At 39.6% G+C, this 23646-nt stretch overlaps 1 protein-coding gene across 2 annotated transcripts in view; it reads left to right on the top strand.

Annotated features, from left to right (window-relative positions):
• XKR4 (XK related 4) overlaps positions 1-23646 on the top strand; it is a 232674-nt gene that overhangs the window by 136464 nt on the left and 72564 nt on the right. For both annotated transcript variants that reach the window (XR_010387969.1, XM_064507530.1), the window contains exon 2: positions 2019-2218. Coding sequence is in view for 1 of the 2 variants with exons in the window: in XM_064507530.1 (XP_064363600.1) it covers positions 2019-2218 (200 nt within the window). In the remaining variant the exon portion in view is untranslated. The remainder of the gene's footprint in view (positions 1-2018; positions 2219-23646) is intronic.

Below are 23646 nucleotides of genomic sequence, written 5' to 3'. Positions count from 1 at the left end.
ATTTGGCCAAAATTGATAGGACAGAAAAAACACATGAGGCGGAAATTTGTCCCCCAGTGTGTAAAAAGAGAGTGTCTTCCTCCTCTGCCTCTTGTGTCAAGATTGGTAGAGTGCTAACTAGACAAAGAGCAATGATTCCCCAATTCCCAATAACTCACTGCCAGTGTTTCACAATGAAGTGCAGTGAAAGAGGAAATATTTCCATAAGGGTTCATTAATCACAATGCATTTGCCATGCACAACCACTCCACAGAGCAGGTAAAGAACCCTAGGGGACATTGCCTGGTCCAGCATGTCATTTTCATAATAGCAAAAGGGTTTTTTTGCACAAATGCTGTAGATCTGATGTTGCAGATGGCTTTATTGGCAGGGCTAGAGCCTCCTGGCACCACCGTCCGCAGCCAACGCTAGTTTAGGTATTTATAGCAAGGGTTATGATAGCTCACGAAAAGGATGCTGAAGATGATGTCTGCCCCACAGTGTACAATATTCACATGCATGCTTCTTCTATCTAGACTTTCTCACTGTTTTGCATAAGAAGTAAGGTTGGTTTCTTGATCACTGTTTCTCTGCGGTCTCACTCTCTGAGTGGTTTATTGCTGCTGTGTTCCAACATGAGACTTTGATAAAGTTCAAAGACACCTGATGCGATTTTAATTTATGTTTTCCTTTTATATTGCTACGATGTGCATTGTCAAGAGAAATGCTGCAGACTCAGATCTGGCCTCTCAGCTATTTCTCTGTGTTCCCGCCTGTTTTTGTTTGATGCGTATTCCCAAGAAAAGCTATTGCTCTCCAATGATGTGTGCATCATCAGTTTGGGTACAGGGATAGCAGTGATTCTTCACTGGAGTAACTTCTGCCCGCCAGAGTCCAAAAATCTTCTTACTGGTGGAAATTACAGCTGGAGTTACAGCTGAACTGGAGAAGGAATGAGAGGCTGAATGCAGTCTATGTACAAAGGTCCATCAATTCAGTGTGCTGCGCTAGTTATGAAAAGGGTTTTAAGACAAGGACTTGTGAGAAGGAGCATAAAATACTGAAGTGTTTTATCTAAACCAGTTAAAACAGTTAATATTGGAAGTGGTTAAAAATCAGTACAGCTTTTCATAGTTAGAAAATATAATCTCACTTAAGAAAAAGGGCTGTGAAAATATATTTTAAAAATTGTAAGGAAATGCTTTCAGACTGAGGATGCGAGTGATGCAGAGAGAGAAACAGAGAGATCCAGGTCACTCAGTAGCCCCAGAGGGCACTCTGGTAGGATGCACAGGCTACCAGAGCTGATATTTTTTTTGTCCATTACTCCCATCGTCTTCTGGTTACGACTGTCAATAGCAGCAGCCCGTTGGACTCGTGGCTCCCACTTCTACGCTCTGTTGCTCTTGCAGGGGAACTATCCTAGTGAGTCATTTCTAATCACCAAGGGAACTCACAGCTAGATCTTCTCCTCTCCTAAAATAGGAACTCACAGCTAGATCTTCTCCCCTCCTGAAATAATCAGTTTATGAGAAAAAGCACTTTATATTTGGCAGTATCTGAAATGTGTTAATAGATTCATTAGACCTCTGGATAATCAGGACAATGCCATACCAGGGCCCCAGGCTTGCAGTGCAGGTCATCTTCCAAGTCTGCACAGAGCAACACAGAAATGAGCTTCATTCTTTGAAAGTTCTGAGCAGAGGCCACTAGAGAATCAGTTATTTTTCCCCATTACTTGAAGAGACTCTGAGATGGGGCCATATGATCAACTCATCCACCTTATATGTCAATTTGCAAAACTCTGTTTTTGAGAGGAATAACATTTAACAAGCTAAGCTTTTCAAAACAGTTTTAAGCAAGTGTATCTTCAGTTTACTGCCACCACCTCAACTATTAAAAATTGCAACACAAAAATCCCTGTAAATAAATGTTCATTATATTGAAGCATGTTGAGAAAATGTGAGTTACTTTTGAGCAGCAGTATTGCCTATAAAATATCTTTCTGCATTTTTATAACCTCTCTCTTTTATTTCTAGGTATTTCCACACTATATACTTGGGTATCCGGAGTCGACGGAGTGGAGAGAATGACAGATGGAGGTTTTATTGGAAAATGGTGTATGAGTATGCAGATGTGAGTATGCTGCATTTGCTAGCCACGTTTCTGGAAAGTGCACCACAGCTGGTCCTGCAGCTCTGTATTGTTGTACAGACTCGTACACTCCAGGCTCTCCAAGGTAGGGGTTCATTTAGTCTATTTGCATTTTATCATTTTAGGAAGATGTAATTTCTATACATACATATTTATCCTTTCAAACTGCTGTGCACATTGTACTCCTTGTATAAGAACAGATCTTGCCTGCTAGCTGTTATTAAGCTGTTAACAATGACTCTGTCAAGAATGCCTGTGTTGTTGGACTTTTTTTTTTTTTTTAGTATTTCTTATTGGTCCTATGTTGTGGGTAGGATTTATAACTTGTTGCTTTCTGCATGTTGTTGTGATAGAAGAGCTTTTCTGATTATCCACTGAGCCAATGTGAAAATGGCACCAAACTACTTGCTCTTTTCTCTGTGCTTTTTTCCACGAATGTTCAAAACCCTCCGAACTCCAGCAACGAGGTTCATGTGGCATTATGTAACACAGAAGATGGCATAGCAGAAAACAGCTATTCTGTGAAGGAAATACCAGTGTTTATGGAACACATGTCCATCAGTCCTCAGCCATGGCTATCTAAAATAATACATACAGCTGCTGAGTGCTGCAAGAATATTTATTCCTTCAAGCTCTCGGTTTCCTTCTTAGGTTGATGTTGCAATCAGCAAGCTTGATTAAAGTGGTAAATGCATGCATATGTCCTTCCATAGGGCTTCTCAGTTGGTGATACAGGCCTGTTATCTATGAGAATATCCCCTTCTCTACTGTTTTTTGATGCTACTTTTGCCTAGCTCATAGCTTTCCTTTCTTATTGCACCAGGTTTTTTTAGTGCAATGAGATAGTGTTATGGCTGCATGTGGGCAGGAATTATTGACAGGTGAGTGAGAACTCAGGTGACAGATATGTCATGAGGGAAGGAAGGAGGGAGGAAGGGAGGGAAGGAGGAAGAGAGGGAGGGAAGGAAGAGAAGAGAAAAGGAGAGAAGGGAAGGAAGGAAGAAAGGAAGGAGAGAGGGATGGAAAGAATGAAGGAAAGAAAGAAGAAAGGAAGGAGGAAGAGAGGAAGGAAGGAGGAAGAGAGGAAGGGAAATCAGCATTTTTGCTCGTTTTTTTTAAAGAAACAGTTCATGCACTTGCCACTGTATGGGATAAAAGTGTGTGACAAAACCCTGCTCCAAGAAGCTCTCAGTCTAGTTAGCTTATTATGTGTAACATGCAGTGAGACTGATTAGGTGAAAAAGAACAGGGCACAAGGTGGATAAATGTGCGAAGACCTTGATCCTGAGCCATTTCCTGTGGATAAATCAGGGACTTTCCATTTACCTCCCCTCAGAACTGAAGTGTAATAAGGTCTGTCCTGCTTCCTGTGTGTTTTAGTTTTGTTTCCTTCAATCAAAAACTCTGTCACCTTGAGGGGAAAAGAAAGCCAAAGTTTCTGTTTTAATTAGTTGGTGCTCTGTACAGAGAAGGTTGCCTAAGCACTTCCTACAGCTGCTTCTCTGTGATGTTGCCCCACACTAAGCTGTCCAAACTATTATCATTCAGAAGAAGGCATTATCATTCAAGAAAGACCTCCAGAGAAAGGGACTCCAGAGAGAGGCTTAAGAGAAGAACATAGCCAGAATACTGTATGGTCAGCTGTAATTTTGCTACCTTCATAAACTATTAATATAGAAGGACTCTCACCCTCATTTTTGTGCAATAATAGATCTGTCTATGAGAAATGTGGCTGGTGAGCAGGCACTAAGCTTGTGATGTACTCTGCAAATGATTGTTAATTAGAAAAAAAAAAATGAAATGTTTCAATTTAGAAGGCAAAGATGGTTCCTGAAGCCTGCAATCAACTCTGTGAAATCTGTGTGTCAGAAACCAGAAAGGGATAAAACTATAATTATGCATTTCAGCAGAGAAGGCTGAAAACAGTAACTGATCCCCTCTTCCCGCATTTTCCTCCATCCTCCCAGGAGAAGAGGCCCCATTTGAAAAACTAGGAAAATTAAATAATGGTGTAGCATTTTCTTAAAGAGGGGTAAAATTATATTCTCCTGATGAAAATTGGTATGTGTTAGTATCTTGCCAACAGTGAAAATAGCTTGTTCTGCTCTCTGTACTTTTTAAATAAAAAAGTTAAAGATAATACATTGCACTAGAGGATGACAGATTTACTGCAAGGTTGCTGGGTGTTTAAAAAGACCTCGCTGTAAGTTTTAGCTAGCTGTCCACTCACTGAGCCTGTTAGAGAGTTCTAACATGGATCAATAAACACAGGTTTTAATTAATTTTCTTTGTTTGGCTCTTGTTCTCTTAGTTGTCTGTCTGTACAGGACAGAATTATCATGACAACTGAGTGCCAGCATTTCTGTTCCAGGTTCTTAAAAGTACACTTCCATCTCAAAGCACAAATTTGGCACGGGAAGTGAGTGATACTGGGAATGTCTTGGTCTATAAGCAGAGTATTTCTACTATCGTGTCATTGATGACCACAAGAAAAACTGTTAAATATTGTATTTATAAACTTGCATATTTTTCATTCCAATTCACCAAAATAGTACTACTCCAGCAAGAGAATGAGGTCAGTGTGACTGTAGATTACCGGTTTTGTTATGAGAGTTGCCAGGTGTGGATTATTGCTTCTTCTAGTCCCTAAGCTCTGCTAGTCAAGGCAAAAAGTACATACAGGCAAGTGCATACATCCTTATCAAGATCGAGAGAAAAACTGCACATACTTAAAGGTAGCAAAGCCTGCAAAACCTTCCCTCTGAGTTTTACATATACATCAGTTAAGGCCACTTCAAATGCCCGCAGGATGCACCACAAGGATCATTTAGCACTAGCACTTGCCTGGGTTCCCCAAGTATGAATTAAAAAAATGAAATGTAACCTTCTAGCAAAGATTGCCTGCCACTGTACAAGCACCGCTACAGTAAAATACTACCTACACAGGATGTCATAAACAGTCAGAATGGAGTGGTGGACCTCTTAAGCTTTGGTACCAGGAGAAATTTGAATATTGATGAAATAGTATCATAATCTCATGCTCATTATCTGCAAAGCTGGTCTCTTTGACATCTCACCAAAACTGGCAGAAATTAGAGGCAACGATCTTCCTTATTCTGCCTACAGCCAGCAGCCAGGTCCCTCCCAGAATGGAAGGAGTACTGGACTATTATGATGCTGGACTACCTGGAGCTGCGCTAGCCTCCTCTTACCCATTTTACCTCCACCTCCTCCACTATTATGGGTCCTTTGTGTTTGCAGAAATATCCCTCTCTAGAAGGCAGATGTGTTCTGAAAAAGAAGTAATTTCTCGGTCTTTTCCTCATGGGAGTCTGTCTCCCTTCCTTTCTCTTCATGTGCCCTGTGGTGCAGCTCTCCCGTGGCAGCTTCTCTGCTGAGGCAATAGCAGCTCCGAAAAACTGTGTTACTGTTTTTTCTCTCTCTTAGTTACTCTGTAAAAATGTCATCTTCTAAGCAGCATCATGGTGGGATACACTGTCTCCACCAGCCCTATTTCAGGCAAGAACTGTATGAGGAAAGTAGCAGCCCTGAATGTGGGGCAAGCAGTGTCAGAAAGTCCATTTTCTTCATCACTGAAGCAACTGTTCCTGATCCTGCATGCATCTATTTGTATAAGAGCATATATGCAGACACCAGGGTCTGAATGGTCTGCAGATGAGCTAATTGATCTCAGTATAAGCATACACCAACTGATTGAAATTCCTCATGGACCTGGGCCTCTCATTTTATATTTTCAATTCTGCTCCAAGAGCTGGGCACCTAAGCCCTTTGGTGGATCTAGCTCCAAGTCAAAGAGAACTGGAACACAAAAGCTGAAAGTTTTCACATTTGGATTACTCAATGAATTCAGAAGGCTACACATAATAATTCCCTTAAAAATGCCTTCACCCTTCAAGCCACTCAGTAAATAAACATTAGTTTCCCAGTTTTTGCTATAGGCTAACACTTCCACAACAAACTGTCACAGACTAAATATAATGTAGGTTTGCTGACATGGCAAGATCAGTGTAAAGGCTTTCAGACTCTTCCTTGGTTAGGTCTCTGGACATCCAATATAAGGACCACCTCTCACTATATTTTCTCTACTGACTTGACATGTCTTAGGACTGACAAAGTGCAAGACACGCTTGGAAGGGCACGTTGGCTCGGGGACGCTTCTACAATCACCTTAAGCCAACCACACTGCAGACTGCCACCGAAAATCTCTGAGTGAATCACTGAAAGCCCTGGCCAGCACCTCACCCAAGCCTCACGTTCCCATCGCTTCCCTCAGGCCAGCACTGGCGCTCATGCGGCTGCACATTGAGCCACCTGGACACTTCTCTTTCCCCCTCTGCTAACTTGGCTGAGTCCCAGTGGGATCCAGTCACACGTGGTGATGCCAGCACTGGAGAGGGAGTGGGGACACAGCATCAGGTGGGTAGGGAAGGCCAGGGCTGTCCCTTCCTACAGCCCCTCACTTTGGACTCACTCCCTCAGACTGACAAACATCCCTTGGCTCTTTGCTTTTATTTCCTTGTGTTTTCCATCATGCCATTTGATTTCAGAAAGACATCCTTTCTTAAATTTAGTAAAAGCAAGCAAACAAAGAAGCCTGCTGATGATCTGACTGGGAGGAGAGTCCTATATGTTAGCATACAGACACCGTTCTCTTACGCAAGGGCATGGTGCTCTAGCTGTTCCTAGATGAGCAGATAGACGGGATTACTCCCTGGATTTCCCACAGATTTCATTATTTATACTGTAGTAATTAACATATTGTTTAAATTATAAATTAGCTTCTCATTACTGTTTACTGCATATTATGCTGGCTAGTCAGCACTTGAAGTTTTTTTCCCCATCAGCCCCTGGGGAAGGGGGGTTCTGTCTTCTCCATACAGTGCTATTAATCAAAGTCTCTATCAAAGGTTAATCAAAGTCTAATCAAAGTTTATATCTTATAAAAGTACAGTTCTTAATATAGACTGACAGTAGTGCAGAAGCAAAATGAGAAATCCAGAACAATTTATAAAATCATCAAGTTTCATTGAAGTTACCATATTTCAGTAGGACCCCTTGAGTCTATTAAAACTGTATTTTCACGGAATTTTGTTGGCCAACACTTCTCCCATTTTCTACCAGCCCTGCTGGAAACTCCAACACTGTTCATATGCTGACACCACAGCCAGTGAGTAGAAGTTCACAGCGCCACAAAGGATTGCTCTCCAGTCCAAACATATTGCTGCTCATGCCTGAGCTGAACAAGTATTTCAAAGACTTGTTAGTGGTTTGTGACATGGCTGATAGGTCCTAACTTTTCCTGGTAGAAGGAAAAGTCTTAGCTAGCTCATTATAAATTCCTCTGGCAAAACCCACTCTCATGCATCAGGAATTAAAACTCTTTTCATATAGACATAATAAACAAAGGCCATTGAAGTCTTTACTGCTTTTTGCAAGGATAGTGCTATGCTTTACATGGCTATTCCTTTTTGGTGACCTTCACAGCAATTATAGCTTGCTCTGTAAAATGTTGTGTACATTTGCAGTACTCCTTAAATAAGAAAGTATTCTGATTTAAAATCCTATAGAATTCAGTGTATATTTGTATGGAAATAAGGTACAGCGCTTGAGTCCTGGGCAAGCTGCCATTGCTTTTCTCTGTGCTGTCAAGGTTCTGCACTGTTGCGATCAAGCACCCAGCCTTTCCAGAGAGAAAGAAAAGCAGAGCAAGCAGTATTCCCTGAATCTCCCTGCAACTTGGTAAAATAGATTTTCAGTGACAGAGATTAACAAATATGGTATACTGTGGAGTAAATGTCATCTGCAAAGGGCTTAAAGTGATCTACATGACCCCTTTGCAAATCTTATCTTGCACTCATTAGGAAAAAACCATCATATTACCACATCCTTTTTTTCTGATAGGGCAGGAGAGGACTTTCTGAAGGCAGTCATGTTGTATTACCCATTCCATAACCTGATTAGAATCTTAAAGTTAGTTATATTTTTTGTCCCAGTTTACCAGTTGGAAGAGTAATTCTCTGACTGATAGAAACCTCCTTCTGTTGTCCTGCCTTTTTAATTTCATCAGCAGGCTGCTCCTATTTTATCTTGCGCTATCCTTGTTTTTACACTCATTCCCTAAGGAAATGAGGATTATGTTATTGTATAGTCCATTTGTGTCCTTCAGTCCTGACTTTTAACAACTTCTGAACCACTGGACTATTTCAATCAAATATAAAAGAACAACAGACATCTCAAAGATGATTATGTTTCTTTAAGTGTTGTGGGAAAAAAAGCAGCCAAGTTAAAGGAGAAAAACAAGACAAATGAGAGCCTCCACTAAGGGAAAAGCAGACAGACTTCAACCATTATTCATTTTGTTAGGCACCAGCCACCAGCCAATTCAAGCACGCATCGCTCCAGACAAGCCATTGCACTGTTCTCCCCTGCTCAGTAGGACTACTGTGATGGACAGAAGGAATTAGGGGATAAAAGACACAATCGATAAGAAAAGTAAGAGTCATTTGTCCCTGCTGCTCATTCTCATCTCATGAGAGGTTCTGTGTTCTCTTGATTTGCTTCATAGACCTTCTCTTCATCAGCTCTGGTCTGAATTTGTCTTTGTTGAACAGGGATTACCCAGACTGTACGGAGTATTCCAGTTTTCATTTCAGTAGTGCCCTCATATTTCTAGAGGCAATATCTCACTAGGTATTGCCTAGGACTGTAATTCCCTTTGGACTCAAACATCTCATTAGCTAATTCTGGTTACTTCATGATATTTTAAAACACTCAGGGTTTTCTGGTGTCATGTCACTGTGATGAGGTCTCAAATACATTAAAAATTTTTATTAGCAACTGAATACGTGCAATGAAATTTCATCTCATTCCTATTTTTCCAGCCTCCAGAGTATCCCTGTCTTTTCCAGATATCACTGTCCTTTTCTACATTGATAATGTGTCCCAAAACCTTATTACTATAGCACTTTTTAAACCAAAGTCACTAAACAAAATTGATTCCAAGAGCAATCAGTACTGAATGACTTTACTAGTTTCAACACAATCCTGCAGCATCTTTAACTAATTTTTTTACCTGCCTTAGTTGTCTTTTACTAATCCTCATCTTCTTCAGCTTCACCAGTACCATTGGCATAGTAATCACTGTTCTTCAAAGGTTTTGACAGATTAGATTTACCACATTTTATTTGTTGAGGAAAGTAGTTACAGAAAAAAGATATCAAGTTAGTCTATACTATATGGCTCTCTTGTAATCTGCTTGTTGCAAATCCATGTTACTTTTCATCCTGTCCTCTGTTCATCTGCAATTCATTCTACCTGCATTCTACCTTCATCTGCAATTATTTTTTCCTTTAAAAGTTGGTCTAAAGCCTTGTATTCTATTGAGACCCACGTAACAGGCCTGTTTTAGCCAAGTCCTTGTATACTCACCACATTTCCTATTTTCCAGTCATGTGATACCACCTCTGAGTAGATAGAGTTATTTAAAGTGCTTGTTGTCAGAAGTCAAATTTCCTGTGCCAGCTCTTTTGGAATCCTGGAACAGAGATTTTCTAGTTCCACTAAGTGAAAACATTATTGTCAGAATTTTACTTCCTGTGATAACGTAGATTTGTTGGCTGTTCTCATTTACTATTAGCTACTTCTGTCTTTGTTGTTTCAACTGCACTTACTGAAAATTAAAACAAACGATCTATTTATTCTGAAGCCATACCTGGATTATCTTCAATCTTCACCTTGCTCCCCTGTTCCTGCTGCATAGAAACCTCACTAGTTCTTTTCTTGTTCTTATCTACACGTCTAAACAACAACTTACTATTCACCTGCGTTTATTCGAAAAGTCTAAGATCTCCTGACTTTTAGCAATACTCAGTTTTTACATACTTCTTAACCTAGGAGGCACAGTTTTTATTGTTCATCATCCTTTTTCCATTTCTTCTATCTAGGCATCATTTTTGAGGTGGGCTTGCATATCGCTACCTTGGAGGCGTGTTCCAGAAGTTTGTCTCTCTGCATGGTTTAAAAGCTCCAAAAGTTCTTTCATGGTTTGACTTAAAGAATATTCAAGCTACCTCCACAGTGAAGTCCCTGAACAAATAAGCTCTGCTGCCTTCACTAATTTCCTTAAATTTCTTACAGACAGTCTTACTTACAAATCTACTTTTGTTTATCTTTCCATTTTATTTAAATTGAACCAACATGTCTGTGATCCAAAGCTATGTTTTACAATTAGCTGTTCTAAAACACCCTCTGTACTTACTGTAAGTAAATTCTGAAAGAAGCATCTCTGCTTTCTATCAGAAAATCTGCCAGTTGTCACACTACAGAGTATTTAGTCTGACTTATTATCAGTAGCATTTGTTCTCCAGTCTACATCTGAGAAACTGAAGTCTGCCATAATGAGACAGTTCTCAACAGAATTTCTCCCTGTAATGACTTGAACAACTCTGTCCATATCCAAATTTAACTCTGGAAGCCTACAGCAGACTCAAACAACTACCCACTATTTTTCCCCAAAGTAATTTTGTATGCAAACAGAATCTGTTTTATCAGGGAACCTTTCCTGAATCTTCAGTCCATCATTCCATTAACACACACCACTTTTGCTATTATCTCCACCTTTTCTGAATGCCAACCTGACACCTATATCCTGGCATTGATTATGAGTCCATGATGTCTCTGTAACCCTATAGTACCCTGTTCTCTGTCCTGCATCCATGACTTTATTTCCTCTGTTTTTTGCCTACAACAAATTGCAACAACAATTCTCAGTTCTTGCATTAACAAATTCTATTTTCCATGCATTAGGCCCTGTTCTTTCACTAGCTTCATCACCTACCAGACCACAGCTCTCATCAGTTATAACTTTTTTTCACCTTTATGCTTTCTCAGTACCTTGATGTAACTGATGTGCTCAACTCAGCTGCTGAATTCTTGTTTCCGAATGTCCTATGCCTGCATGTGCACATATCTACAGAGATAATATATCAATACAACTTTATGTAAGAGAGAGACAATGTATACCCTGTGGTGGGTATTGTCATGTAGATGGGAGGTTGGCAGAGTGATGGTGTTGTTTCTCAGAATATCAGTAACAACCCCAGTGTAAAGGACCTCAGCCTCTGAAAGGCAAAGAGTAAAAAAATTAGTGAGAATTTTTCTTCTTTCTGTTTACATGCTGTAAAAGAAAAAAAAATCACTTCTCTAGCAACATCAGGAACAAGAGTGGAACAGTCTCCACATTTGTTTCCAATTAATAAGTACTGACAATGCTCTTTTTTACTGAATTTGCACCTGTAGCATTGTCCCAGGTACTCTGTTTAGTTCATATTAAATGATTATGAAAATACTGCAGGATCACATAACACTGTATTTTATCAGTATCAGTTTGTGAAAAAAAATTGAGAAAATACTTTTTGTGGAGCTTTGCCACCCCTTACTCATTTTTTGCCACTCATTACATCATACGAAAAACAATGAATATACTGTGCTGGTCATTCTGAATAAAAGGCAGTGAGGCTTCATAACACCACCATGAAACCTCCACATGTCATTTCAATAGAAAAAAAATCATTAAAAACAGTATTAGGAAGATTTAGTATACACTTTATTGCTACTCTTTTCATGCCCTTCCTTCTGGACCGATTAGGTATCCTAGCTAAATTTACAGGAATAGATGTCTCCAGCTAAGCTTCAAAATTTATTGAAAGGTTTCAATAAATCAGCTGATTTCCAAAGATTTAGCTGAGTGCCTTCTTCACTAAATCTTGAAAAATCTTCTCACATATTTATATGTTCGAGTCCAACTTTAAACACATATTTTGCAATACCTTGAAAATATTATGCAAATCTGAAAGGAAAGAAAGAAATGAAAATGTTTTTATAAACTTTTTTGTACATATTAGTATCATTTCAAGATTGGCTTCTCATAGCTTTTTCATGCAATTTTTCCTAGTGCAAAGCTGATAATCTCACCTGTGAATGGTAAAACTCTCCTATTTCCAGCTTTTATAGATTGAGAGATATCATTTCTCAACTTGTCACAGGATCATAGGATAATTTAGTAATAGTTTAGCAAAAGAAATTACTTTCAAGTCACCTGCAGGTTTTTTATTTTAACGGTGGCTTCACAAAGCTGCTAAGATATATGTAGTAGCAGAGAGAGCCCCAGAGACTAAACAGTGCATTTAGTTCCTGTGAGCATGATATATTGCCTACACACTGAGTTTTATCTATTTGGGAATGTCAGAAAGCTGGTGGCATATACATCTGCTCCTTTTCTGTTATGCTAAAAGGATATTTGCCATGGAACAACTCCTAGTTTCATGCTTTGGGTTACTATTTTTTCTATTACTTATACTTTTGTTCATAAGTGAGAAAAAAGTGAGGTATGCTTGGCACAGGAAAAGCTTGTTTGTGTCTAATATAGCAGCGAGAATTTTCAGTCGTGATTGTTTCTTACCCAAAGACTGCACAATACTGCAAAGATCAGAGTTAATTTGAATTATTCGTCATGTACCAGCCCTCAAAGCTTCAGTCAGGGAGCTAATATACGCATCCAGCTATACTCAGGATACATAGATCTGAAATTCTGTCAGCCATTTTCTGTGTTGCTCCAAGTTATTCCTCCTCTTTATTCCTCTTGCACCTTTTGGTCTGTTTGCAAAATCGTTCTCATTGCCAAAATTTACTAAAAGAGTAAACCATTTTGTTGAGAGTAATTTTAGCTGCAAATGCCAGGTCAAAGTGGGACTGCATGTGTTAAAATATACCTTGTATGAACTCAGGCTTAGTTATATAACATATACAATAGAAGTGGTAAAGTCACCTATGGAAATTAGTATCTATAACTTATTCTATAGGCATTAGTATTTTTCTCCTGCACGTTCGCTAGGTGAATATTGAGCGGTGAATATAAACAAGGCCCATTGCATTCCTGTTTTGTGCTCAGAGGTCAGCAAGTGACTGTGACTATCCTGCGCAAAAGTGAGGCTCAAAATAAGGGTCCAGTCTGGCACAGGAGTGAGCCCCTGTGGGAGCCCTCTCGTAGGAGTCAGTGCAACTACTCCCATGGATAAGGACTACTCACTGGACTGAGGTTTTACAAAACCAGTGTTTAACAAAAAGATATTTAATAGCTGTCTTTTGGGTTAGGCTTACAATTCCACTTCACCCAATGGGGATAAAAACCTATTAAACATTTTATTAGTTTTTGGTTTCCCTAACTAAATTATAATGACAATGTCTCAAATCCTGGGGTTTTTTTTCCTCATAGACGTAATTTTTTTGTAATGTGTCAATTAATAAAGTGGTAAACTATATTCTGTTCTCTCTATATAACGAATACAATTGAAAAACATATTATTAACGTTTTTTTGCTACAGTGGAAGGGAGGATTTGTGGGTTCGGTTTTGACTGAGGCATTTAGCATACCGTTTGTGCATGAGTTGCCAGTGCGCTCTAGTGAGTTAAAGAGCCTGGGCAGAAAGACTCTCCTGATGGGAGGCTAGTGCATCACTGGTGATCTCAGTCCATTACGTGTCTCAGACATCGCGTCTGCTTGCTCTTTACCACCCTGCGGACATTTCAAGGTGCAGAGGAATCCTTTCTTTCTCACATAATTGAGTCAAAAGCTTCAAGTAAATCCGCTGAGGGAGGCTGCTGTCACCTCCCCTGCAGAGGGGACAGCTGAATGGCTCATGAAAAACTTCCCAATTCACTTCAGTTTTCAGTCTGCAAAACTGAGCTTGCTGTAATATGCTGTGCTAAGATCTGCAATAGCTCGGGAGCTGCTTCGTGAGCTGTGCTGTCGTTCCCGGCGCAGGGGCAAGCAGGCGACGGGGTGTACCCCCTCCTTCAGCCATCTGCTGCCACCCCTGCGCCAAAGCCCTCCAGAAGCTTATGCAACTTCAGGCTGCTTTCAGGTTTTAGCAAGTGCCTTCAATGCTTTCATATTTTCTTTCCTATTCTGTAGAAAAACACACTGAGTGGTTCATGGTGACTGGAAAGGTGGGACATGATAGGTAGGAAAGGGCTGTTCATGCACCAGCTAGCTGAGTTTCAACTTTCCCAGGTCTCTCGCACCACAAAAAGGCTTTCAGAGCTTGTTTTGAACTGCCAGGTTAGTCACTCATGGTAAAGAAGCTTAATAAGTAAGGTGTCCCAAAGCCAGAAAAACCTGAGTGCTGGTGATCTTTCTGATCCTGGCCCTAGGGGCATGCTGGCATTTAGTGTCTGGGTGCTCGTAGCAGGCTTGTCGTCATTATGACTTATAGTGCAGAACTTTACTTTCCCAAGTAACTGTTCTTTTCTGGGTTTGCTCAGTGGAAGGCAGAAAACATGCAGCATGAGGCCAAGGCAACAGTAACCCAGTGATGGCTTCCCATAATCTTTTTTTCAAACCCTCTGTAGTTCCAGCAGATTCCAAAGGCACACCAGGAGACCAATACCCTCAGCTAAGGGTTTTTAATCAGGTATTTTCACCTCCAACCATAATAGACACTAAAATAGTTTTCAGTAAAAAGCATTTTTTCTAGGTGATTAATATTTTATACCTTTTTCTTGGTATTTCCTTTAGAAAGCATCATTTTACTTTCCATTCATGTGGAGCCAGTTTTGTTTTAAAGAGCTGTCTCAGAAATGCCTGAAAGTGTCTTGAATGACGATTCAATGGGAATGAAGTGGAGATATGACCATCTCCTCAAGAAAAAGGTGTTTTCTACTTTTTAACATTCTTTCAGACTTTGAATTTTACTTCCCTGAAAATGTGGATAGCAGCAAAACTGGGAAAGCATGACATTATGTAGCAATACTTCTGGCTGTCTTCTTTTCCACACCTGGCTGGGGTGGTGTAATTTCATCTACTTCAAAGCCGTTACTTCAGATTTCCGGCAGTGTAAGCAAGAGGCGGATCAGGCCCTTGGCTTCTCGGCAGCACATCGCGCAGCGTGGCTTTTGGAGCCAGATGGGAGCTCTGAGCAGAGCATAATGCATTGCAACTGAATTGATATTTTAGGCTAACAAATGTTTAGATCAGAGAGGCTCACAACACAGACACTTACAATGCAGAGCTGATTGCAGTATGGCAGAAGCAGCTAAATGCTGTAATGGGGAAGATGGTGTCAGCATTTCAGTTCTAAATTTCAATTCTCAATGACTTCAAGCAGCTGTAAAAATTCACTTTTAGCTGAAGCTTGAACAAGCACATGGGCAAAGACCCAGAGCATTTTAAAGAGAGATCTCATTTCACCTCTGTATGAAAGGCCTCCCAGCGTGAAAAAAGCTTAAATATAAGAGGGTAGTAAAATCTGCTTCCTCACAGACAGGGTCCTGCTATTTGTTCCTAAAGCGGAGACACAAGAGAGGCAATGTGAATGAGCAGAGCTCTGGGAAAGCTCTCTGGGAGAGATCAGCTGGAGAAAATGTGCGGAGCAGCAAATGATCTCCAGAAAAGCACATCGGCTCTACTTCACCTAGCATGAAAGCTACAGGACTACAAATAAATTGAAAAGTAGCAAAGTCAAAATTGTGTATTGGGTAAGAAGTGCTCTCTTAAACAATTAGCCTTGTATAAGGTCACCTTGTCACAAAGAACCACTGAAGCCAAGCAATCAGTAAGAGTGAACAAGGATTGGAGAATCCTATTAGTAATAATAATATTCAGAATTATGACAGTCAATGCTTAAAATACAGCAATTCTGGAGGCATTTGCAGTCTTACATATTTCAGAGGTCCAACTTTCCTGTGTAAGAAAAAGACCTTTTCTTCATGGCAGGTTATTCCTGAACTGTTATTGTAGAATTTCTTATACCTTTCACTGAAGTGTCTTACAACATGGTTATTATCAGTAACAGAACTAAATAGCTGGCCTGCAAGTCCAGTGACTCTGACTTGTCTTATTTTCATCTGCTCCTGCATTTGGGGAACTTTTCCGCAAGTTCATTATGCAGCCTTAAAACAGATGAGACAGATCACTGCATATAGAGAGGTTAAGAGCAGAACTGCAAGGTATTGTAGAAGATAGACAAATGTCTTACTTCAGCATTTTGCAGAACAAACTACTCCACTTAGATTTTTAGAGACTTTCAGACTTTTTTCTATCTATAAGCGGCTGTTAACATGAAATAAAATACCCCTCCTGGCAAGACTATGGGAAGACGGCTCTCAGATACAAAATTCATGGTTGCAGGAACAGACACTTTGCCAAATGCACAGCTTAGAAGGAAAGAAAGATTTGAAGTCTGGGGGAAGCTGGAATGTAATGATGAGGACACAAGCTTTTTACATGCAGTCTCCAAGACGCTATTTCTGCCATTAACATACCAATAACTCTCTACCATTATTTTGGGAAACACATATAAAATTGCACACCTAAAGTTAGGAAAAGGGAACCAGAGATAAGAATGCAAATAGGCAATCAGGTTTTCAAATGGATAAGCACTTGTAACTTTAAAAAAAGTTTACGCTTCTGTGATTTGTTAATATTTTATGACCACATAGGAATTGTCTAAATCCTTGTTAACACAACTTACAAGTTGTCCTGTCAGACAACTGAATCTATATAACCTTGAAAGACATGAAAATATTTGTAAGTTTTTCTATGATATTCTGTGAAATCATGAATATCTTGTAATCTTGTGTCCATTAACAAGTCAGTCACAAGGTTTCTGGTGACTTATAATGCTACTCTTACTTAAGTGCCATAAAATCATTTGTGTGTATATATATATCTTTTAAAAATAGAGTTGTTTGGAACACAGTCAGATTTTCTTTCCTTTTTTTTTTTAATTGAAGTAACTGGTATCTCATTCCCCTCAAATTGTTAACTTATATATAAGTAGGTCGACATTTTTACTGGCTGATAGACAGCTATGAAGGACAAAGTCTTTCCTTAAGGGTAGTATTAACAAACTAACTAATATTTAGTTTTTGATTGCTTCACTCATATGGACATTAAAACATATGTACAAATTCATTAGCACCTCACCAGTGAGTGCTAAAATTTTTATTAGTTTTTCACAGTGAGTATTTGATGGTGGTTGCAGTTGAGCACTGCTGCCCAAACATCCATTCTCTGGTTTATTAATCTACAGTGATAAATCCTATTTCCTCCTTCTTCCTGTCTTCCCCACCATTCCCCCTCCCAAACACACTTTCTCCTTCCCTGCCTTTTGTTTGTTTTAAAGACAATGTCATCAATTTTAGAGAAAAGGGAGGTGACTTTTTCAACCAGTATTTCTGTTGTCAAAAACAGATGCTTTAGCTGCTGAATATCTTTGTTTATAATCATTAAAATATATTGAGCCCTCTAAAGCCATTACATAGGCTATAAGGTTATTCACAGTGTATTTTTATCATGATCTGTCAAATACTAAAAGGAACATAGGATATCAGGCTAGAAGGAAACTATCTGAATCTCTCCTGCAGTGAAACACAAATAAACAGATGAAACAATAGTATGCAATAAAAATGGGAAAAAATCAACAAAAATAAAAGATATTTGATCTAATGGTGGCCAAAGTGAGGGAAGAACAAGCCAGGTGCCCCGAGTGGTGCATATATTTATCTGTGGAGGGATTCAGGATTGAGATTAGAGGTTTCTAGTTAAACAGAAATTAAATCTGTGCTGTTCTCCAGCTAAGGCATGAGAACTATGTCCACTTCTCCTCTCCCAGGACTGAGAGTTAATCCCGCACATGGTCACAGGTTGCAGGAACATGAGTCAATGAGGATTTCAGAGGTGCAAATGCCCCATGAACGAACGTATGACCGAAGTGCTATTAAGGAAGCATACCTGCTTCGTTCTAGTTCGGTTAGCACAGACAGCAGCGAAGCACAGGCCTTTTACGGTTGCCAGACAAGCATTCGGGGTGCTGCCAAGCAGTTCCCCCGTGCGTTCCCTGCTGTGCTGCAGCGTGACCCAGCTTGCGCCCAGGTGCGTTACAGTCACGGCTCTGCCTGCAGCCCTGACAAGCCCACCGTCACGGGCACTCGGCAGCAGCAGTGGGGGCAGCGTGGCTGGAACTAGCCAAACTCTGAAAACAGTGATTTATTTTAATTTTTTTTTTTTGTTCTCCCAGCCAGGATTGTTACATTCTGAGCACAATCCTGATCAAACTGCAGTCAGTGACAAAACATCCACGGACTTTACAGGAGCAAGAAATACCCTTCTGTGTTGTCTTCGCATGTTGACCTTGCCAGGTCACAGAAAGATGTCTTAAAATCTATTTAGATTTGGCAGCAATCTGCACCTCTGCTAAAACTTCCTTTAAACAATTCAAAGGAGAAAGAAGTAAAAAAAGCATCAGTTAGATGCATGATCATAAATTTTTTCTGCATTGCTCTAGCCAGTGTGTTACCATATCCCAGCAAGCTTCAGGGTTTCAGCAGGGAATACAAATTAAAACTGACTCCAAAAGTTGGCTCTAGATTTTGTTGTCAGCGAGCAGCATTCATTTTTTTCAGTGCCTGGTTTCTGTTGCATTTCTGCTTAGGAGAAAAAGAACAAAAGGAGGTAAGGAGGAAAATTGAGAGAGCATGGCATAAAAGCCAAAATATGCTAAAATTATACCTTCTTGTTGCCAGGAAGTGCTACAAACCAACGATACTGAAAAGCCAGTTCTAAAATAACAGAACAGAAATTCACTGTTCTGAGAGAGGAAGAAAGAGATAAACAGGCACCGGTACTGGCTATCAGAGTGCAAATACATAACTGATCCACTAAACTTTAAGTCAGTATTTTAGTTCTCCCCCTGCAGAAGCTTCACTCAAAGCCATTCTCAGATGCAGTGGGACCAATTCCTTCTGCAGCATCGTGCTGAAGAAAGGCAGGTGGTCCTTAGGGAACGACTCCTGCCCTCTCTGCCCCATGTTGGGTGGCCTCCTGGGCCCCTAAGGTTGCCGCTGTGACGCTTGGGGAAGCAACGGGCCAGTGCTGGCGCCTGCCGCGGCCTCGGGAGAGGCGACCTGCAGAGAGACAGGCTGGCCGTCCCCGCTGCCACGTCAGCTGGAAAAGCCAGGGACGCTGTCTCGCCCTTCCAGGCCAGTTTTCAGCTGACATATTATTTTGAACTGGTAACTGGGAAAAAGTATTAGTTCATTTCTAATTGGAGCTGTACAAAGATTTCAGCTTCAGGTTCAGCTTTGGTTCTTGATAGATAAAGACTCGCACTGCTTTTGGCTCATGCTCGGGCTCGGTTCTGCTCCCTGAGTTTGAATTATGCTTCGCAGACATCATCCACTGTCATGTGGCTACTGCGGGTGCTTATTTTAAGTGAATTCCACTGGAATATGCCAATTCTTCCAACCATCATTGATCATCTGGCTCAGGTGCCTCTTATGATTTGTATGTTAAATGAAGTGATGTTTATTTTGGCTTGTTTTGTTTCCTGCCTGAATTCAAGCTATCTGCAGTGAGCTTATTTTAGCAATGTTCTCCTTTCTGCTGTCTGATTTTCTGGGGGGGCTTGGTCTTATTCCATTGATTTCAGTGGGCTTTTGATCCATACCTTCTCATATATACTGCTCTGATATCCAGCTGTTTTCGTCTTCAGTGGGAGTTTTATGCCAAGAGCATAAAACAGGCCAACAGAAGAGGAAAACTTTATCTTAAGTTAGATATTGCTCAGCCATTTGTAGAGGAAAATTTTGCCTGAAATTAGCATTATAACAAGGGAAAGGTGTCAACAGTCTGGATATTCGCTCTAGGCTCTCATGTGAAGAAAACACTGGAAGCTGCTCGAAAAAGTGGCAAGGTTTTTTTGTTTGTTTTTTTTTTTAATTGGGAACATCAAATGTCAATATCTTGCTTACACAATACTGATACAATTTATGGCGCAGTACTGTAATCCCTACCATCAACTGTCTTGGGAGCTGCCTGAACACTGAGTCTTTTTTACGTGTGGAGTATTTCATACCATCTGTGTCCCAGACATTTTACAGAGCTGGATAAAACAGTCTCAGTAAATAACAGCAGAGAATAAATAAATTTAAAAGGTTTAGGCAAAGGGAAGCAGAAATAATTCAAACTGTTAGTCAGATATGCAGCACAGGTCATGGCCATAAATGAAGCAATGCATCTTTTGAAAATACCAAGAGATTAGAACAACTTTTTCCATTTACCCTCTAAAACACTGAAGCTACCTTTCAAGAAAGCTAAAGAGAATTAGTGTCATAAACAAAGAGAATTAGTGTCATAAACAAACAGCCTGGACTGTAACAGAGGCAGCCACACAGGCAGTTATGGTTTCAGTTCAAGAAAGTGTCGAGCACTGGCATAACAAGATACGTGACCGCATCCATGTGATTTGAGTTATTCACATGTGAAAAGCTGGGCATGTATTTAAAACCTTGCTGAACTGTGAAGATGATTTTGAGGAAACTGTATATGAAGAGTGGAATTAATCTCTCCAAACTTTATTTCTGCTAAAAGTTAGGTGTCCAGTCTAAGCTACTTTTATAGCCATTTAAGAGAAAGAGTCATCTGAAGGGGTTTCTTTCTTTTTTGTGAAGCATCTAAGATAGATGGGATGACTTTCCTTTCCTTGCTTCTCTCCACAGACTAGAGATGGTGCCTAGATAATCAGTTTAGTTTTGATATCTGACTTTAAAACGGCTAAAATCAAGGGAGATGGACACTTACTTTTTTCTGCATCTTTCATTGCAAAGTAGGTGCTTGCAAAATTTGCAACGGAGAACTCTAATGTGGTTCAGTATGCATGCAGGGAGTTTGCACTGTGTTAGACTGAGGAATTCGGGATTCCTCTTCCACGAAAAGTTTTCCTGCCTTGCGCTAAAAGTTAGATTAACATGAATATTAAAGGAGGATGCTGCACATAAAAAACTCATTGTTGATCAAATGGCAGTTGTGCTCTGGACTTGCAGTAATGACAGAAAGACTTTATAAAATGTTTGTGACTTAATGCTGTCGCGCATTGTACAATGAGTTATAATGTCTAGGCAGATATGATAGCTCAGTGACAGAGGGCTGCTTTCAGGGTCAGGGAATGGCTTGTTCCACCTGCAACAAGATCACCCTGTGGGGAAAATGCTGTGATATGATACCTTGGGAGTGTCCTTGTACAGCTGGTTTGTCTTATTCATACCGGCAGACACAATCTGAATTCAGTGAATCAGAAGATAAATGAGATTTCATCAGTAAGATTGTTTGAACAGAACAATACAGGCACCGCTAAAATCTGTGAGTTGTTTCAGAGGACTGTTAGGGCAAAGGAGAAAAGTCCAGAGGCTGATTAAGTACTCTTGATTGCAAGTACTTGTATTACAAATACTGCATCTTTTTTCTTTGGAAGGGGACGCATAAGGAAACTTGTCTTCCAGGGATGAACTATGAACTATCTGGCCCACTCCTAGAGCCTGGTTTAACTAGTTCACACAGATAGTTACAAGGTGTTCAGATCTTGCACTGTGTTTTACAGATATTCCTCTAATAACTATAAATACCTATTGTATACTGCAGAGTTAACTTCACTGTCTCTTAAGATCTTTATAACCACTGAGTAACAACTTTATGTCAACACAGACATTATGCTTTGTCAACATAAAGAAAACAACAATTATATCAAAGGTCCTACAGTCATTGCTCATTTTTACTAATAATATCTGCATTGCAATCAAGCAGTACAAGATGCCAATTTAATCATTTTGAACACTTTTCACTACTTGGCACTTATTTTGGACTGCAAGTGGGGAAGTGAGGAGAGGAACAACGAGCAGGAAAATGGAAAAATCCTTCACCATTGAATAGGTGAGGCAATTGACAGAAGAAGATTTAGGAGGAAAAAGCTCTAAGGAGACTTTGGGGGATTTCACTAGTTTGTGTAATGGTGAACCATCCAAAATGAAATATCTGATAAGCTGGAGGCTGAACTGCAAAAGATAGACCCTGCACACAGAGACATTACTATGCTAACTGTTGAAAGAAGCATAAATTATGCATTTCTGACCTGTCTCTATAGACCTTGTAACCTTTTTTTGCCCCTTAGTGTGCTCGTTACCTGCAGGAGCAATTAACAGATAGTATCTAGCAGCTAGTGTGATTTCTTACCCTTAGAGTGATTTCAAATCAAATAAAAAGGAGGCTAATAGGGGCAAAGAGGCCTGAGCTGTGAAGCTTTCTGAAGTATATTGGCTAGAAATAACCAGGAAACTGAAGGGCCACAGTGCCCAAAAACCTGGATTATGTATAGACTAGTTTTAAATCTGTTTTTGCTTGCTGAATCTCTCATGTTTCTGATAGATATTGTTGTTACTGTGAGACATTATGCAAGTTATACAAATAATGGAAAAACCTTTCATCAGTTACTGTGTTTCTGAAAGGACAGCCTTAACTTCATCTTGCTTCAGCAATTTCAAGCTGATTAGACAAAAGATACGATTTTTCAACTACCCAGAATCAAATAAAGTAAAAGGGGGGGGGAAAGGTGCACTTAGGATTGGTCTTGGAAAAAGAAGCCCTGATAACTAGAAATCTGCTTAATTCCCAAAAATGAGTGGAAATTTTTCAACATTTAAGATTTATGAATAGCTTAGAAAAAATAACTAATCAATTACAAACTACAAAATTCTACAATAAAATTTGTACAAAACTAATTAATCTTACTTTTCAAAAAATTAGAAATGAAATGTTTCTTATCTGAAAGAGCAGATTGTTGAATATGAGTCAGTTCTATGTTATGATACCAGTGGAGCTGTCCTATTGCTAAACAGAAATTCACAAAAATGTTTAATATACTGGGCCTGTCATAGGCCCACTTGCTTCTCTAGCACTAGATGTGATGCCCCATTATTTTTTTCAGTAGCAACATGCTTTATTGTCCTAATGTATGAAAATCATTGCCAAGGCAGTAGCCACTGAAATCTGCAATAAATCCATTACAAAAAGCACATAAGTTTAAAAAAAATAAATGATTACTTAATTTTTGGTTAAAAAAGCAGAACTCTAAAAAATATATGCCAAAATGTTAATTATTGCTATATTCCTTTACCGCATCCAAGCTGCTAATTTTTAATATCACTTTTTACTGTTTCATCATGTTGATATACCTAGTCTTGAAATAGGATTTGTGTAGATTCCTACACTATGCAGAACCTGCTGATTTCACCAAGGATTGAGGCAGACTCAGGGATCTGGTTTCTGCAATCTCATTACAAGACTGAAGCTTTTAGTCTTAAGTTCTTGGGAGTGGAGAAAATTTTTCTCCTGTAAACTACAAAGTCTTGAACATTTGAAGAAAATATGCTTGCAAAAAACATTGATTATATAATACTTTTCTGATCATTTGTCAATGGGCTATATCAAGCTAAACACTTTCTATCATGTTATGTTAACAATCAAATATAATTACTGTGCCTTTTAGTATCAATCTTTCAAAATAATTTAATTGCATCTAAATATGCTGGAAATAGTATAAAAAAGCATGAAGGGAAAATCCATTAAATTCACCATTTCTCATATTGCGGTCAGGATATCTCCCC

Source organism: Dromaius novaehollandiae, chromosome 2 (genome assembly GCF_036370855.1).
Source record: "Dromaius novaehollandiae isolate bDroNov1 chromosome 2, bDroNov1.hap1, whole genome shotgun sequence".
NCBI classification, from domain to species: domain Eukaryota; kingdom Metazoa; phylum Chordata; class Aves; order Casuariiformes; family Dromaiidae; genus Dromaius; species Dromaius novaehollandiae.
The sequence above is the reverse complement of the archived record's forward strand: the minus strand, read 5'-3'. Positions and strand labels throughout refer to the sequence as shown.